This window comes from Ornithorhynchus anatinus, chromosome 10, assembly GCF_004115215.2.
Source record: "Ornithorhynchus anatinus isolate Pmale09 chromosome 10, mOrnAna1.pri.v4, whole genome shotgun sequence".
In the NCBI taxonomy this organism is placed as follows: domain Eukaryota; kingdom Metazoa; phylum Chordata; class Mammalia; order Monotremata; family Ornithorhynchidae; genus Ornithorhynchus; species Ornithorhynchus anatinus.
In genome coordinates this window covers 52,808,285-52,826,125 of record NC_041737.1, presented here as the reverse complement: position 1 = coordinate 52,826,125, position 17,841 = coordinate 52,808,285, and the positions used below count along the sequence as shown (strand labels likewise).

Sequence of the window (17,841 nt, the reverse complement as noted above, 5' to 3'; positions counted from 1 at the left end):
AGAGGGCGAGCTAATTACAGAGCGATGGGTCAGGCAGTTTAATCTGAAAATACAAATCCTGATTACACATGGGCACTTGGGGGGATGGGGCGGTCATTCACGCTTCCTCAGGTGGATGTAGATCAGCCCGCTGGCCAGGGCCAGTGGGAAGGCCACCCAGGCCAGGACAAAGCAGTAGCCAAAGCTGCCGCCGGGAGGTCGGCCCTTCTGGAACTCTTCCACGTGAACAGCATAGATCACGGCCCCGGTGAAGACCGCCACGCCTGATGGGGGTGGGACAGAAGAGGTGCATCAGTGTTGGGACCCAGGCAACCTGCCTTCCAGCCCCAGCCTCTTCCCTCCCTCCCTCTCCCACGTCTGGGAGCGGCAAAGGGAATCTGTGTCCAGCCCTCATTAGTCTTAGCAGCCTGGCCAGCTTTCCCAGACAGCACTCTAGGGGTGGGCAGTGCCTCAGCAGCTGGTGCCCCCAGCCCCAAGGACTCATAGGAGTTCTAATCCAACCCTCCCCACGCGGAACCCCGAGGGGTCTCCATCCCCCGCCTTACTGGTGCAGAGCTGGCAGACGCCGGTGGCATAGAAGAGGCCACCCCGACGCATGGTGTAGAGCTGGAACATGAAGAGGATGAAGGAGAAACAGCAGAAGAGCAAAGACAGGACCATCAATGCCTGCACGGCTCGCAGCCAGTCTGGAGGGATGCAGGGAGAAGGGTGAGAGGTCACGGGGTGTCTCCCAGTGCTGCTCCTGGGTTCCTCATCCTCCAGGACTCAGGAGCCCAACCTCCAGTCTGGCCCTGCTGCTCCCCATAGGCTCCACCCACCACACTTTGAGCCCCAGCTCTGGCCTTCTGAGCCCCACCCCCCACTTTAGGGCCCACCCCTTGCTTTCCAAGGGTCAGGCCTTATCGCCCGCTCCCTCGGGAGCAACCTCACCGTTGTCACTGACGTGGCTGCAGGCCCAGGTTTGTGAATTGTTGCTCTGCACACAGTCGTACCACAGATTGACTGATTCCCGGCCACCCAGGAGGGTCCACCATGCCTGCAGCGGGGGGGGAGGGGGAGAGGGTGGTCAGAGGACGTGGGGGCGGTCGAGGGGTCGCCCCCGCCGTGGACTTCCAGCTGAGGGCTAGGCCATCTTTGCCTCCATAATGTTGGGGCAGGGACTGGGTCCAACCTGGTTATCTTGTGTCTATCCAGCACTTGGTAAAATGTTCGACACAGTTAAATGCTTTACATATATCGAAGGAGCGAGGCCTAGCGGATAGAGCAGAGGGAGTCGGAAGGACCTGGCTTCTAATCCCGGCTCCTCCACTTGTCTGCCATGTGACCTTGGGCAAGTCACTTCACTTCTCTATGCTTCAGTTACCTCATCTGTAAAATGGGGATAGAGACGGTGAGACCCAAGTGGAACAGGGGCCGTGTCCAACCTGAGTAGCTTGTATTTACCCCAGCGCTTAGAAGAGTGCTTGACACATAGTAAGCGCTTATCGAATACCATCGTTACTATTCTATACCACCTTCTGGGGGCAGGACCCCTACCTAGAGAAGCAGCGTGGCTCACTGGAAAGAGCACGGGCTTTGGAGTCAGAGGTCATGGGTTCGAACCCCGGCTCTACCACTTGTCAGCTGTGTGACTTTGGGCAAGTCACTTAACTTCTCGGTGCCTCAGTTACCTCATCTGTAAAATGGGGATTAAGACTGTGAGCCCCACGTGGGACAACCTGATTCCCCTGTGTCTACCCCAGCGCTTAGAACAGTGCTCGGCACATAGTAAGCGCTTAACAAATACCAACATTATTATTATTATTATTACCCTCTCTCATACCAAGCCTCTGACAAGACCCGAGCCGAACCGGAAAGCACCTGCATCTGGTCATCCTGACCCTTAAATGATTCGTACCTGCCCCCAGCCCCCACCTTACTGACTCTGCCCCTTTGATCCTCCTCCCCCTCTCCCTCCCCACACCAATGAGAATGAAGAGGCGGGATCACTGGAGACGGGGAGATAGGAGAGAAGAGGTGGAGTCAAGGAGGAGGCCCAACCCAAGTTAATTTAGATTTAGATAGGGTATTTATTTAAGCATTTATCATGGGCTAAGGGCTGGGGTACATACAAGATCAGCAGATGGAACAGGAAGTCAGAAAGAACAAGGTGGGGGTGAAGATAAAGATGATGAAGAATGGGGGGGGCAGAGAGAGGCGAGGTGGAAGGGGCAGGTTCGGGGAATGTTGGAGCCTGGGAGGGAAAAGGGTAGAGTTGAGTAGAGAGTGGATGGAGACAGAGGGGAAAAGATTCAGGAACGTGAAAAGGTGTCCTGGCCCACCCACCCCAAAGCCTGTCTCCCAGTCCTTCCCGGTGTTCCCCAGTTTCCAGGTCTGACCTTGTCCAGCGTGGCGATGAAGAGGAGGATGAGGATGAGAACATGGAGGGCAGAGACGACCAAGAGGAGGACTGACATGGTGGCTTTTGAGTGGAGCTAGGTGGGAGGAAAGTGGGAGGGAAAAGGATCAAGCTAGGTATGGGCCCTGGTGCCCAGGTGGCTGGGTCCCTGAGAGGGGACGGAGCTGAGGGGAAGAGTTGGAGAAAGGGGGCTCCGAACCCCTTGAGGAGGGGGAGCCGGATGTCCGGATGGGCAGCAGGAGCTGAGGGATGGGGGAGAACTGGAGACTGGGGAGCAGGATTTCTGGGGGCTGTGGAAAGCGGCACCCTCTATCAATCCATCAATTAATCAGAGGCTCCAGGGCTCAGCCCTGGGGGTCGGGCCAGGGTGAGTGTAATGGGGACCAGATGCTGCCAGTCACGTGTTCCCCAAACCTCTCTCCTCTCCCGCGTTTTAGCGGCAGGGATGAGAGAAGTTGGCTGCAGGCATCCTGCCCCCAGCTCTCCACCCTACGCCCTCCAGGGACCCAGCTGTCCCCACTTAGCGGCCCGCTCCCTGCCCCACCCTCCGGGGGCCCCGGGCATCCTCTGTTCCAGCCCCCTCCATTCTCCCTCCACCAGCACCCCACTTTCCTCAGGGACCCAAGCTTCCGGACCCCCCAGTCCCCAAAGCCCATGACTCACCCTTGGGGTGGAGTGGTGAGGGTGGGGGGTGACTCAGTTGGTGACTCACCCTAGGAGGGCACCGACCATGAATCCCCCCCTCCCCTCTTCTCTGGGCAAGGACCAGTGCATCTCCCCCACTCCCCCTCTCCTCCACTCCCTCTGCCTCTCTGTCCCCACCCCTGGGTCCCCCGACTTCAATCTCAGCTGAGATCTCACAGTTCTCACCTGGGAGCTCAGGGTCTCCAAGTAAGACCCCCGCCCACCCCTCCCCCCATACGGGACAGGATATTTGGGTCCAAGGGAGTGGGGCTGGGGGGAGGGTGGAAGCTGGGGCTGGATGCCTGGATTCCTGGGGTGGGGTGACCAGTGCCCCCCTCCCGGCCCTGTCTTATTCTCCAGCTGCTCGTCTCTCTCACCTCCCCAGCTGGGGGGAAGTTGTGGGGTCCCCACCCGAGCCAGAATGTGGCGGGAATGGCCGGCAGGAAGAGAGAACAGAGTTGGGGCTGGATGGAGGGTCTCCTTCCCTTTGGGGTCCCACGCCCCCAGCCCCACCCGAATAACGGAGCAGCTCTCACTCACCCAGAGCCCAGACGAACGGAGGAAGTGAAGTTCTCGTCCCCAACCCCCCGCGCTTTAGTCTCCCTCCTTCCGCCCCCTGCCCGGCCCCCGCCCCCACCCCCACCCCCCCAACTTCGGTCTCCTCCTCCTCTCTCCCTCTCTCCGGCCTCCTTCCCCGGCTCCTCCCTCCTCCTCTTCCACCCTGCTCTTCTCTCCCGATCTCTCTCTGTCTCCCCTCCTTTGGTCTCTGCGCCTCTCTGTCTCTGTCTTCTGTTTATGTCTCTGCCCCATCCTTCTCTGTGGCTCCCCTTTTGGTCTTGGGGGTGAAAAAAATAGAGGCTCTCATGTTCGTTCAATCGGATTTATTGAGCACTCACCGTGAGCGGAGCTCTGTACTAAGCGCTTGGGAGAGGACAATACATCAGTAAACAGCCACATTCCCTGCCCACAGGGAGCTTAAAGTCTAGAGGTAACCCTCCCTCATCTCTTCCAAAGCCCCCCTTGGGTTGGGCAAGGGGCTAGAGAAGCAGCGTGGCCTAGTGGATAGAGCCCGGGCCTGGGAGTCAGAGGATGTGGGTTCTAATTCCGACTCTGCCACTTGTCTGCTGTGTGACCTTGGGCAAGTCACTTCACTTCTCTGGGCCTCAGTTCCCTCATCTGTAAAATGGGGATTAAGACTGTGAGTCCCTCGTGGGACAACTCGATTACCTTGGATCTACCCCAGCGCTTAGTACGGTGCTTGGCACATAGTAAGCGCTTAACAAATACCATGATAATTATTATTACTATTATGGAGGAATTTAGGTAGCCATACACCCTGCCTGACCCCCACCAGCCCCAGTTCCTTATCCCAATCCAAGATACTTGGTTTTTATTCTCTTCCTCCTTTTCAGTCCGAGATCGCAACTTCTCTTAAGAAGTTTCCAAGAGTAGGGGTGGAAGGGAGGGGTCTGCCAGGCACAGCTGGACACGCATGGCTTTTGCTGTCAGTAATGTTTTAAGGCTGGATAGAAAGTAATATGATCCATCAGGAAGAAGGGAGTGAGATCTGCCAGCCATGAGTCTTCCTACCCTGAATTTGGGGGTCTTTCCCAGAGCCATTTCCCAGCAGATTGAGCTGTTTTCTTAGGGAACCTACTCTTTCTGCTGGCAAAATGCGGGGGTGGGGTGGGGTCGGGGGTGGGGTGTGTGTGGGTGTGTGTGTGTGTTCTGGAAAGAGCCTGGGTTTGGGAATCAGAGGTCATGGGTTCTAATCCCAGCTCCGCTGCTTGCCAGCTGTGTGACTTTGGGCAAGTCACTTAACTTCTCTGAGCCTCAGTTCCCTCATCTGTAAAATGGGGATGAAGACTGTGAGCCCTACGTGGGACAACCTGATTACCTTCTATCTCCCTCAGAGATTAGAACAGTGCTGGGCACATAGTAAGCGCTTAACAAATACCAACATTATTATTATTATTATTCAGGACGCTTGGGTTTCTGAGGGGGAGAAGGAGAACTGGTGACCTGGAGCCCGTTGCCCTGCGTTCCCGAAGGAGTGGAGAATGACGGGGAGGTCCTGGACGCCTGGATAATTGTGCGGGAGAACTGGGGCCTGGGAGCCGGACGTCCTGGGTTCCTTTGGGAGGGGGGACTGGCGAGGAGGGATGGAGAAGGGTTCCTGAGGGGCAGAAGGAGAGCTGGGGCCCGGCAGCTGGACGCCCTGGGTCCTTGGGGGAGTCGGGACTGACGGGGAGGGGCTGGACGCCTGGGTTTCTGAGGGGGAGAGGGAGAAGTGGAGACCGACGGGGAGAGACTTGTACGCCTGGGTTTTCATCCTGGGTATAAAGCAGGCAGGGAGGCAGTGGGCCGCTTCCTGCCGAAGGAAACCACAGCTTCGCCACCAGAAGCCGCGGGCCCGCCCAGCCCCCGGGAAATGACTTCCCCAGCCCAGGGGAGGGGGCCGCCGGACTCCTGGGTCCCGGGAGATGGCGCAGCATTGTGGTGGAGTTGGGGGGGAAAGAGGGGAAGGTCCGCAGGGAGGGGGGGCGTGGCCCCCGGGGACGCCCCTCCCTCTCCAAGGGCGCGGCGCCCCCCGCCCTGAAGCGCCTAGAAAGGACCGTACAGTGCTCTTGCACACAGTAAGCGCTCAATAAACACGACTGAGTGAACGACCGGGCTTGCGGTTTGGGCGGGAGCAGTTGGGGATGACGCGGGGCTTCCCTGGGGTGGGAACGGGGGGGGGGGGGGCTGCAGCACTGCAGAGGGGATCTGGAATAGTAATAATGATAGTAATTATGGTATTTGTTAAGCTCTTACTATGTGCCACGCACTGTTCTAAGCGCTGGGGTAGATACAAGTTGGGGAAGCAGCGTGGTTCAGTGGAAAGAGCCTGCGCGTCAGAGGTCATGGGTTTGACTCCCGGCTCTGCCACTTGTCAGCTGTGTGACCGTGGGCAAGTCACTTCACTTCTCTGTGCCTCAGTTACCTCATCTGTAAAATGGGGATTAACTGTGAGCCTCACATGGGACAACCTGATTACTCTGTATCTCCCCCAGCGCTTAGAACAGTGCTCTGCACATAGTAAGCGCTTAACAAATACCAACATTATTATTATTATTATACAAGGTAATTAGGTTGGACACAGTCCCTGTCCCATATGGGGCTTACAGTATCAATTCCCATTTTACCGATGAGGGAACTGAGGCACAGAGAAGTGAAGTGACTTGCAGCAGACAAGTCACGAGCAGGGATTAGAACCCATGACCTCCGACTCCCAAGCCCATGCTCTTGCCGCTAGGCCATGCTGTTTCCAAGTTGAAAGCAGGGCCGGGGTGTGGGGAGAGCCAGGGGAAGCAATGCCGGGTTTCCCGACATGAGTTTTTGCATGTCGGAGCTTTACTAGATGGGCTCAGCATCTTCAGGGGCAGAGAGAATCTGAAGGAGAGTAAATCTCGGGGTTGGCAGCCGCCCTCAGGCTCCCCGGTTCTGGACCTTTATTTCCATCTCCGACTGGGTCTCTGGGCCTCTATCATTTCCCAATCAGTCCTGTTCCCCACCCATGAATCCAAGCGTCCTAACTCGCCCAGGCCCATGCGCCTCCTTTCCTCCTCGCCAGGAGATAATAATAATTATTATGGTATTTGTTAAGCACTTACTATGTGCCTAACACTGTTCTAAGGACTGGGGTAGATACAAGGTAATCAGGTTGTCCCACCTGGGGCTCACAGTCTTAACCCCCATTCTACAGATGAGGTAACTGAGGCCCAGAGAAGTTAAATGGCTTGCCCAAGGACACCCAGCAGACTAGTGGCAGAGCCGGGATTAGAACCCATGTCCTCTGACTTCCAAGTCCTTGCTCTTTCCACTAGGCCAGATCTTCTGCTGTCTTTGGAGCAGGGGATGCTAGTATAATAGGAATCCCAGGGAAGAGGTGTGGGTCTCTATTTTTTCCTTAGGTGTATCTTTGAACTGTCTCTGTAGGAAAGAGAGGGGGCACGGAAGGAGGAGGGAGGAGAAGAAGGGGAAAGTGGTGCTGGGAGGGGTCGAAGAAGACAAGGGTTGGGTTTATTTTGGGGGTTTTGTGGGGTATTTATTAAGCACTTACTATGTGCCAGGCACTGTACTATGCGCTGGGGTAGATACAAGCTAATCGGGTTGGACAAAGTCCATGTGCCACATGGGGCTCACAGTCTTCAACCCCATTTTACAGATGAGGTAACTGAGGCACAGAGAAGTGAAGTGATGCCCGAGATCACACAGGCAAGTATGGAGCTGGAAGGACCCAGGTCCTTCTGACTCCCAGGTCCATTTCCCTCCACTAGGCCCTGCTGCTCCTCTAAGATTTAAGGGATTGTAGTGAAATCAGAGGCCCCATGGCACTTATGTCTATATCCGTAATTTATTTATTTATATTAACGTCTTCCCCTCTAGATTATGAGCACGTTGCGGACAGGGAATGTGTCTACTGACTCTCTTGTACTGTAGTCTCCCAAGTGCTTAGCACAGTGCTCTGCACACAGTAAGCATTCAATAAATATGATTGATTGAGGAGGCAGAAGAGTTGGGTCAGGGATTGGCAGGGAGGGTTTTGGACGAGATGTGGAAGGCCAGAAGGTTGGGATGTTGGAGGGATAGAAGGAGGCAGGGTGAGTGTCGAGGAGTGCCTGGGGGTAGGGTGTAGAGGACCAGAAAGAAAGATGGGCACAAGGCAGAGAAAGGGGTTGGCCAGAGTTTGGGGGCAAAGAAGGAGAGAGGATTGGGAGGAGTGGGATCCTGGAGAGACGGAATGGGCTTGAATGCATAGATATCAAGTTTTGATTTTGAGTTCGGGGGCTAAAAGGGAGTATGAATTTTTGGAGGGCAAATGAGAGAGGGTTTGGAAACGGGGGCGTGTTTCGATTGCCCTCGAGAAGGTCTTTTCCTTTTTTTATTGTATTCGTTCTGTACCTGGGGTAGATACAAGATAATCTGTATGGACACAGTCCCTGTCCCACATGGGGATCATAATCCTTGTCCCCGTTTTATCGGTGAGGTAACTGAGGCACAGCGAAATCGACTTGCCCAAGGTCACCCAGCAGAGAAGTGGCAGAGCTGAGATTCCAACCCGGGTCCTCTGACTCCCAGGCCCCTGTTGTTTTCCCAGAGCGGGGTCGGGAGCCTAGCCCAAAAGGCTACAAGGGCGCAAACAACGACTTGAGCCCCCAAACTGGCAGTGCCGTCGCTTCTGGATGAAGAGGGTAGGCCGCGAAGCGGGTGGGGGAGGTGGGAGGGGGCAGAGGGCCGGGGATCGGGGCTAGACTGGGCGCCCCTTGTTGAGTAGGGACTGTCTCGACCTGTCTTTCAGCTGTACTTTCCAAGCGCTGAGTACAGGGCTCTGCCCACAGTTAGCGCTCAATAAAGACGATTGAATGAATGGATGAATTAATGAATGAATGGGAATGCGGGGCTGCGAGGAGGGTGGGTGGCCGCCAGGGGGCAGTCGCGCTCCAGAGCCCGCGCCGCCCCCTCCCCGCCATCCCCGGGCTCTGCTATCTCTGCACGGTGCTGCAATATCTCTCTCTGCTTCTCTGTCGCAACGTCTCTGTCTCTGTCCTCTTCTCCCTCCCCCGTGAACGGAGCATGCAGCAGGGCGGGGCCCTTATCCCGATTGATCCCGTTAGCTTGGAGTCGCTCCCCCGGGCTCCTCCTCCTCGCCCCCCAACCAACCAGACCCCAGCCGACCAGGCTGCTGCAGTCCCCGCCCTCGCTCCAGCCCCCACCGGGAACGGAGACGCGGAGGAGGGAGAGGGACAGACAGACAGTGAGTGACGGGATGGAGGGCACCCTGGACCCAGGCGCCCCGCCCCCCAGCCTCCCCTACCCCACCCCATCCTCTCTTCTCCAGATGTGTGTGGGGGGGGGGGGTGGATGAAGTAGACCGGAGGCTGAGGTCATCGTTGTCTTGGAAACGGCTAACAGCCGAGGACAACAGTGTGGGGAGGGGCCCAGGGGTCCCGACCGCCTCCCCCTTCGCCTCCACTCCCCCCCCTTCTGTGTGTCCGTCTTCCTCTCCCTGATTTCCTTCTCCCAAGCCCCCTGCTTCAATCAGGCTCCCCTCGCCCTGGCCCTCCCCTCAGCTCCAGCCCCAAGCCGGGGTGAGGGATGGGAAGGAAATGGGGGAGGTTTGGGGGGAGTCCTGTTTGGGGGGAGGGACCCGTCTCCATGGCCACGGAGTTGTTTATCTTTTGTTTCCCCCACCCCCCTTCCTTCCCCGGGCCTAGTCTCTAAACGCCCCCGCCCCTCCCTCCTCCCTCCTGCGGTCACCTGGCCCCGAGGAGATCTGGGGGCGGAGTTTTGGGCGGGTGCCCGAAGGGAGCGAGGGTCGGGAGCCGGGGGACGCCTGGGTCCTCGGGAGAAGGAGTTCTCTCCCGCAGGAACGGGGCCACATCCCCAGACTTCAGTTTTCCCCCTCCCAGGAGGAGTAGGGGCAGCCACGATCCCGTTGCAGGGAAGGGCCCCAAGAAAACCCAGCCTCCCGCCTTCCTCCTCCTCCTGTCTTTTCTCTCCTTTTTCCAGGCCTCCTTTCCCCCACCTCGTCCACCCTGTCCACCTCTCTCCTCCTCCTTTCCTCCCCTCTTCCCTGCTTCTCCTCCGTCTTTGTCCGTTTCTGCCACGAACTTTGCACGAAGTCTGGCCCCCGGCCCCGCCCCCATCCCGGGCCGGCCCCCTCCTCCACCCCCTCCCCCGCCCCCTCCGGCCCCCTCCCGGCAGGGACCCCACCCAAAGCACACCGCATCTCCCACCGCCTGGGCTCGGGTCCCTCCGCAGCCTGCTCCCTCTCCGAGGTGAGGCCCGGGACCTCGCTCCCCGAGCCAGAGGTGGGCACCGACCTGCAGCCTGGAGGGTGGGTGGGGAGGTGGGACGGGGCCGGGGGTGCACGGGGGGTGGTTAGGGTCGGCCCCCCGAGGCCCGGGAGGGACCCGAGGAAGAGTTAGGGGGAGCGGGACGCCGGGCTTCTGGATTTGAAGAGTAAGATTTTTTAATTTGCAGGATGCGCTCACTAATTTCGGTTATGATACCGCAAACCAGAGTCAGAGGGGTAAATAGATTTAAGGTGGCTTTTTCCACTCCCCTGTTGTCCCACCCCTCTCCTTCCCCAACGGCCACTTTCCCTAACCTTTATTCCTCCATCTCTTTCCCTTCGCGTTCCGGGGTTTCCCTTAATTCCCTTCTCTACCCCCTCCTGAGTTAAGGGGTGGAGGTGAATCAACTGAGGGTCTGCTCCCCCTACCCTCTCCTCTTTTTCCTCTTTCCCCCTACTTTTTCCTCCTCGTTCCCCCCCACTTTTTCCACCTCTTTCCCCCCCACTTTTTCCACCTCTTTCCCCTTACCCTCTGCTCTCTCCCCTCTTCTCCCCCCACCCCTTTACTTCTCGCCTTCCAGGTTGAGGCCATCTCTTTGGTATGCACAGCTGGGGGGTGTGTGTGGTGGGGGGCAGAGAGGGGGGCAGGGACGCCCTTTAACCCCTCTCCGATGGGGGCTTCCCCCTTTCCGACCCGCCCCCGCCCCGAGGATCCAGGCCTCCCGTTTTCCAGGTCTTCGGGGTGGGGTCGGGCCCGGCGAGGGGAGAGGTCTGAGAGTTTGAGTCTCGCCTCGGGCAGGGAACGCCCAACGGTTGCAAAACGGGGAACCGCGAATTTCCGTGGGGGTGCGAGGGGAGTCGGGGGACACCAGGGGTGCTTCTGGAGGGGAGGCGATTCGACATTTTTCAGCTCCTTCTCTCCCCCGGCCCCAGGGGCGTCCCTAGGGGCATCCCCCCTCCCCCTACTTACAGCGGGGGAATCCGGGCGGGGTGGGTGGGGGTTGCGGGGGTGGGGGACGAGTGGGGGGTGGGCCTGGCCCCCCCCTCCTCCTCCTCCCGTCTCCTCGTCACATCCACATTCTTGGGGTCGGGATAGCGCGGCGACCATATAAGGAGAGAGGAGCGGCGGGTCCGCCCCCGCATTCTCCAGCCGGGGGGGCTGGGCCGGGGGACGCCTGGGTCCCTAAGGGGGAGCCGGGACTCCCGGGGGCGTGGCCCCCCTCGCCTCTCCCGCCCGTTCGTTCAGCTCCCAGGCGTGAACTTTTCCCGCGTGGCGTGGGAGGAGAAGGAAGAGGGGGCGCCTGGCGGGACAGTCCCCGCACGGGCTACCAGCCCGACAACCGGGTGGTCGACCTCGGCCCGCCTAGGGGGAGGTAGAAGAGGGCCCGGGCTCCGGGGGGGTGGGAGGCTGGGGGACGGGGTCCCGGGGGTGGCGGGGGCGGGGTGTCCGGAGGCGGGCCCGACACAGGACCTGCTTGTTCTCGGGCGGAAGCGATGGGGCGGGGAGCGGCCTGCCCAGCGCTCCCGCCTCTCCCGGGTTGAGCCGCTGCCCAGGTGGACGGGGAAGATTACTCATATTTGGTCCTGTTCCCTGCCTCGGCACAGCCTTTTCCAGGCCCGGGACGCGCCCGAATACCCGCCGTTTCCTCCATTTGGTTGTCAGCGGAGACAGGAGGTAAGTTCGAGCCCCAAGGGGGTCGGACATCTAGGGCTCCGGGCTCTGGGCCTGGGAGGAAATGAAGACAGACAGCCCCGGGGACCTCTCCCACTTTCTCCTCCCCTCTCTTCTCCTTCTTCCCCTATCCCCCTTTTCTCCCTTCTCCCCACTTCTCCCTCCTCTCTTCCCTCCCTTCTCCCCTCTCCCCCCTCCCACACCACCACCCTTTCTCTGCCCGGGGCAGGGCGGGGCAGGCACCCTGGGTCGAACTCAGCCCATCCTGAAATCGTTTCGGCCAGAGGCAGGTCCGGGCCCAAGGGAGCAGTGACTGGATGGACAGATCACCGTGCAGCGAGTAGGAAGGGATGTGGCCTACAGTCCCTGTCTGCTTTTGAGATTTGGTGTCACAACCGCCCCACCCCTTTCCCTTCTTAGACCTGGGGCCTCTGGTCTCCCGGTGGCAGATGTGCAACCATTTAAAATTGTTTAAAGCCACCATTCATTCATTCAGTCGTATTTCTTGAGTGCTTACTATGTGCAGAGCACTGTACTAAGAGCTTGGGAGAATACGCAACAACAATAAACAGACGTATGCCCCACCACCACACCTCCCCGGTTTTTCCCTTCCACCCTAGAATAGCAGCCTCAGGTCTTTCTTCCTTTCGTGCCCCACCCAGCTCGTGGCAGTGGGTTCAACGGTTATGAACATCCTTAATGGTTTTAATCAAATCCCTCTTAGAGGCCAAATAGTACCAGAGTCATGCCAGACCAAGGGAGTAGGAAGCAGATGTCATCTACTGTGGGGGGAGGGATGGTGGGGAGGAAGAGGGGAGGACGAGAGGGAGGGGAGGTGGTTGAACAGGTTGAGTTTATGACAGGGCTGCCACATAGGCCAGCCCAAAATCAAACTGGTCGCCCTGGGAGGGTCAGCTTTGGTTTATGAGGGGAATCATGGGAGGAACATATGATGTCTTATTTGTAGTTTGAGGTGGAGAAGCCGGAGATGAAAAGTCTGGGATGTTTGGCTGAGTCCCAACCTCCTTCTTTCTTTTTTCTCCTCCCAACCCAAGCCATGCCAATCACGGTCACCCGCACGACCATCACCACCACCAATATGTCGTCCAGCGGCGGCAATCACACTATCGTGGGTTCCCCCCGGGCTCTGACGACTCCGCTGGGCATCGTCCGCCTGCTCCAGCTACTCTTCACCTGCATCGCCTTCTCCCTGGTGGCCCACATTGGTGGGTGGTTTGGCCCCATGGGAGACTGGTGCATGTTCTCCTGGTGCTTTTGCTTCGCCATGACGCTCGTCATCCTCCTGGTGGAGATGGGAGGGCTCCAGCCACGGGTCCCCGTGTCCTGGCGCAACTTTCCCATCACCTTTGCCTGCTATGCGGCCCTCTTCTGCCTCTCCGCCTCCATCATCTACCCGGTCACCTTCATCAAACACCACGATAAAAGCGAGGAGAAGGACTGTAGGATTGCCGCCACGGTCTTCTCCATCCTCGCCTTCCTGGCCTACACCACTGAGGTTTGCTGGACCCGAGCCCGCCCAGGTGAGGTGACGGGCTACATGGCGACCGTGCCGGGCCTCCTGAAGGTGGTGGAGACCTTCGTGGCTTGCATCATCTTCGTCTTCATCAGCGACACCAATTCCTACGAGCGCCACGGAGCCCTCAAGTGGTGCCTGGCCGTCTACTGCATCTTCTTCATCCTTTCTCTGGCGGCCATTCTGCTCTGTGTGGGCGAATGCACCAGCTGGCTCCCCTGCTCTTTCCACACTTTCCTCAGTGGCTACACGCTCCTGGCCGTCCTGGCCTATGCCACCGCCACGGTCCTCTGGCCACTGTACCAGTTCAGCCATCGGTATGGGGGCCAGAGCCGGCCAAATCACTGCCTTCGGGAATACGGTACCTTATGCTTCTGGGACAAGCTGTTGGTGGTGGCTGTGCTGACCGCCGTCAACTTGCTGGCCTACTTGGCTGACCTGATTCACTCTGCCCGGCTCATCTTCGTCCACGTGTGAGCAGCTGGGAGAGCGGGCAGTGAAGAGAAAGGGATGTTGGAGGATGGCACTTGTGAGACAAATAGATGAGGCCCCTCTAGGGGTTTGGTGGGTGGGGTGGCTGTGCTACCTGGGTCTGCGTCGGCACTCCGGCTTTCTTCCTCCTTCCCCTTTTTCCCTCTCTCTCTCTTGGTCTTTTCCTCTTTCTCTTTCAGTGCAGTGCCACATACCCTACAGGCTCAATTACTTGTTGGTAAGTCAGAGTCTTTCCTTTTCCCACTTTCTGGTCCTTCCTTTCTTCTGTTTCTCCTCTTTCTCTTCTTGAAGGTGCTGAGCCATCTCCACCCCTCACTTATATCGCTATTCACATCCTTGTATCAGTGTTACCTGCCCCCTTGGCCGGGATTCAGGTTCCACCCCCCTGGCTGAGATTTGAACCCAATGATGCCAAAGCATTTCTATTCCCTCTGGGCTTCTGTGTATATGTGTGTGTGTGCGTGGGTCTGGGTGTGCGCCCGTGCACGTGTGTGTTGGGTGGGTATGATGTGGACTGGGAGCTGGGGCGTAGGGCTGTGGGGAGGAGTTAAATTTACTCTCCCCCCTTGAGAATGCCTGGCTGGAAATCAACCCCCTCCCCTCCAACCAAGAACGACAATTTAAAATCCAGGTCCAATCTCGGTACTGAACTTCCCTTCTCTCCCAGAGGCCTGAGATTATTTTGGCTCTTAGATTTTTGTCCGGGACAGAAAAGTCCCACGAGGAGGCTATAATCTTCAAACCAGATCTAGATTAGCATCTACATCTGGATTAAGGGTTTGTTCTGATTATCAGAGAAGAATAAAAGACCATTGTCCTGAAATCTAGGTGTACATAATGAAGTAGTGATTACATTCCCGCAAAGTTAAAAAATAGTGGGTGTATTGGGGGGAATATGGTTTTAAGGGTAATGTCTGAAGGAAGTCCTGGTAGGTGGTCAATAATGCGAAAGAACGGCAGGCATCGTTTTAAAGGTAATGTTTGATCTGATGTATTCTTTATCGGAAAGATAAAGAAATGGTTTCGCCACGCCCACCTTAAAGGCAAAGTCTGATCCAATGCGGTCTTTAAAAGATATTTATCTGGAGGATAAAAGCAACATCGCCACCGCCAATATCTTAAAGGCAATGTCTGATCCAATGTGGGCTTTCTAAATATTTATCTGGAAGATAAACATCCTTGCCACGGCGATCTTAAAGGCAGTGCCTGATCCAACGGCTTCTTTATAATTATCTGGCGGTTAAAAATCGCCCCAGTTATCGTTTTCCCGGGGGCAATATCTCGCTATACTCTTTTGGAATATCTGGAAGGTAACAAACAGAAGGGTCGTGGTTGCCGTGATCTTAAATACAATTTTACTTGTCTTTTTCTCCTTCCAACACTGCCAGCCCGCAGCCCCGTCCGAGTCGTATGCGTTGCTCTCCCCCGCTCGCTGGGATTTATATGGCGAAATTTGGTTTTCTCGAACCTCGCGCTCCCCCCACCCCCTGCCCCCGCCCCTCACAAGCTCGTTCATCGGTTCGTTTGTTTATTGTTTTTTTTTAATTATTATTACCTGAAGATGTAAACGAGAAAAAGAAGAGCGTCTTTGTGGTGTGGCTTCTTGAGGCGCCGAGCCGCGCGGGGTCCCTGCCCTCAGCCCAGGCTCGGAAGATGGCGGGGCCCTGGGCCAGGCCCGGTCGGGACCGGGGAGGAGGGAGGGCGAAGCCGAGGGCCAGAGTCCCCTCCCACCCCTCCGAGTCCCCTGCCACCCCCTCCCCAGGGGACATCCCCTCCCGTTCCTCCGAGTCCTCTCGCCATCCCTCTCCTAATGACAGCCCCCTCCCACTCCCTCCAAGTCCCCTCGCGGCCCTTCCCTAAGGGACAGTCCCCTCCAGTCCCCCCGAGGCCCCTTGCGCCCCCTCCCCTAGGGACAACCCCCTCCTCAACGGATAGTCCCCTCCGAGTCCCCTGCCACCCCTTCCCCAGGGGCCAATCCCCTCCCTTTCCTCCGAGTCCCCTCGCCATCCCTCCCCTAGTGACAATCCCCTCCCACTTCCTCCAAGTCTCCTCCCTAAGGGACAGTCTCCTCCAGTCCCTCCGAGGTCCCTTGCGCCCCCTCCCCAAGGGCTAGTCCCCTCCCACCCCTCCCCAGGGGACAGTCCCCTCCCACCCCTCTGAGTCCCCTCCCCCATTTCCCCCGGAGATCTCCGGCCGAGCCGTGATGTTTGCTTATCCCGCATCGCAGCTCCGGGGCTCAGACCGGAGCGGGGCGGGGGGCAGGACCGAGAAGGGGCGTCGGGGGTGGGTAAACAGCTGCATGGCGGCCTAGGGAGGTCAGCGGGACGGGATTTCGGAGACCAGGTTAGCGGAAAAAATGTGTTCTGCAACCAGGTGGGCTCTCGGAGAGAGACCCGATAAATTAATATGGGCGGGGGGCGGCAGGAGGGGCTCTCCCCCCGCTACCGCTCGCTCCTTCCCGCCGTTATTTCTCCTCCCCGTGTGCTCTCTGGCTCTCCCCTGGTCCACCCCCTCCACACCTCTTCTTCATTCATTCATTCCATCGTATTTATCGAGCGCTTATGGTGTGCAGAGCACTGTAGTAAGCGCTCGAAAAGTACAATACAACAATAAAGACAATCCATGCCCACAGCCGGCTCACAGTCTAGAGGGACCTCCCTCCTCCCAAAACCCACCCCTATTGACCTTAGATGGTTTTTATACCCTCGTCTCCCCACTACCCTGTGTCTTCCTCTCTCAATCCTGCCTTCTAGACTGTAAGCTTGTTATGGGCAGGAAACATGTCTGCCAACTCGATTGCATTGTACTCCCCCAAGCACTTAGTACAGTGCTCTGTACACAGTAAGCCCTCAATAAATACCACTGCTCCATAACTCCACTACCCAACTACCCCTTACCTTTCACATCCCCTGGTAACTCCTCCAGAAATCCCTTTCCCCCATACCCTGAGAAACGCCCTGCCCCTCAGGGTCTTCAGTGGCAGAAGAGAGCAGCAACCCAAAGTTTTTGGCCTTGAAGCCAGCAGCATATGGGAATGGAGATGGAGGTAACTGGAAGAATGGAGCCACCCGGAAAGCAGCGACCCAGTGTTTCTGGCCTTGAAGCAAGCAGCGTGTGGGAGTGGCAGACAGGGATGCTGCTTGGGGCTGCGGAGGTCACACCTGTCTTTTTTTGGTATTTGCTAGGTGCTTACTATATGCCTGGCACTGTACTCAGCGCTGGGGTAGATACAAGCTAGTTCAGGTTGGACACAATCCATGTCCCCCGTGGGGCTCACAGTCAATCCCCATTTTACAGATGAGGTAACTGAGGCACAGGGTAGCTAAGCGACTTGCCCAAGGTCGCACGGTAGACAAGGGGCTCAGCCGGAATGAGAACCCATGTCCTCTGACTCCCAGCCTGTGTTCTATCCATTAGGCCACACTGCTTCTCGTGCCCCTGAGAGGGCAGGCTGGCTGGGCTGGGAGGGGTTGGGGGTGTGTAAGGGGACTGTGGAGAACCAAGGAGCAGGAGGAGGGGTGGGGATTTGTGGGAATCTGGGGGGCAAAGGGTGGAGTGATCTCTTTGCTCCAGATTGGCGGGGTGTTCCAGCTCCTGGGACGGAGGAAGGTGAACCTGTCCGGTCCATCCAGGACGAAGTCAGAGTTGTATATGAGGAACACAAACCCTCGCCTACGGCTTAGTGTGGCTTCTCCGTCTCCACCTGGCAGCTGCTGGCTACGGCCCCAGAAGGCGGGCAGGATGCTGTTGCAGAGGAAGCGTGGGGCCTCCCTCCCTTGACTCAGGTCTCCAGCCCACCGAGCTGCCAGCAATGCCCCTCTGCCAGCTTCTGTGTCCTCAGGGACTTCTGACTCCCAGAGTTCCCCTCACCCCCCATTCCTAATCCCGCTCTTTCAGGGACTCGGGCATTTTGCCCCCACCTCCCACCCCCACCCCCGGGAATCCCGGCTCCCGGCACCACTTTTGGAGACACAAGTGGGCTGGCAATCTTTGTGACACACACAGACGTGGCCCAGGATGGGGACAAAAGGTCCCGGGAGCTGTGGGGTGGGCAGGAGGCTGCAGAGGGAAGATTAAAGAAGGCGTGGGAATTCCCAGGTCCTTCCCCCTGGTCCTCCAAGCTCCTCTACTCTTTCCACCTGTTTCTCTCCCTCCCTGCATGGGGGCCACTAGAAGCAGCAGCAGTGATACTGGGGTGTGGCAATCTTTCTCTATCCCAAACA

The 17,841-nt window shown here is 57.8% G+C and overlaps 2 protein-coding genes across 6 annotated transcripts; one reads left to right on the top strand and one right to left on the bottom strand.

Annotated features, from left to right (window-relative positions):
• Window positions 1–14: 14 nt before the first annotated feature.
• EMP3 (epithelial membrane protein 3) lies at window positions 15–3,691 on the bottom strand. The gene is made up of 5 exons (XM_029073718.2): window positions 3,623–3,691; window positions 2,379–2,474; window positions 931–1,036; window positions 546–686; window positions 15–263 (listed from the first exon to the last, which is right to left on the bottom strand). The coding sequence occupies exons 2-5, from the start codon at window positions 2,454–2,456 to the stop codon at window positions 94–96; spliced, it is 495 nt and encodes a 164-aa protein (XP_028929551.1). The 5' UTR covers window positions 2,457–2,474; window positions 3,623–3,691; the 3' UTR covers window positions 15–93.
• Window positions 3,692–8,780: 5,089 nt separating this feature from the next.
• MYADM (myeloid associated differentiation marker) lies at window positions 8,781–15,205 on the top strand. Of its 5 annotated transcripts, none has more exons than XM_029073468.2 (3): window positions 8,781–8,879; window positions 11,526–11,595; window positions 12,648–15,205. In XM_029073468.2, the coding sequence occupies exon 3, from the start codon at window positions 12,650–12,652 to the stop codon at window positions 13,601–13,603; it is 954 nt and encodes a 317-aa protein (XP_028929301.1). In that variant the 5' UTR covers window positions 8,781–8,879; window positions 11,526–11,595; window positions 12,648–12,649; the 3' UTR covers window positions 13,604–15,205. The 5 variants fall into 5 exon arrangements, with proteins under 5 accessions (XP_028929301.1, XP_028929302.1, XP_028929300.1 ...); XM_029073469.2 differs by lacking the exon at window positions 8,781–8,879 and adding an exon at window positions 9,824–9,903; XM_029073467.2 differs by lacking the exon at window positions 8,781–8,879 and adding an exon at window positions 9,831–9,936.
• Window positions 15,206–17,841: the final 2,636 nt, after the last annotated feature.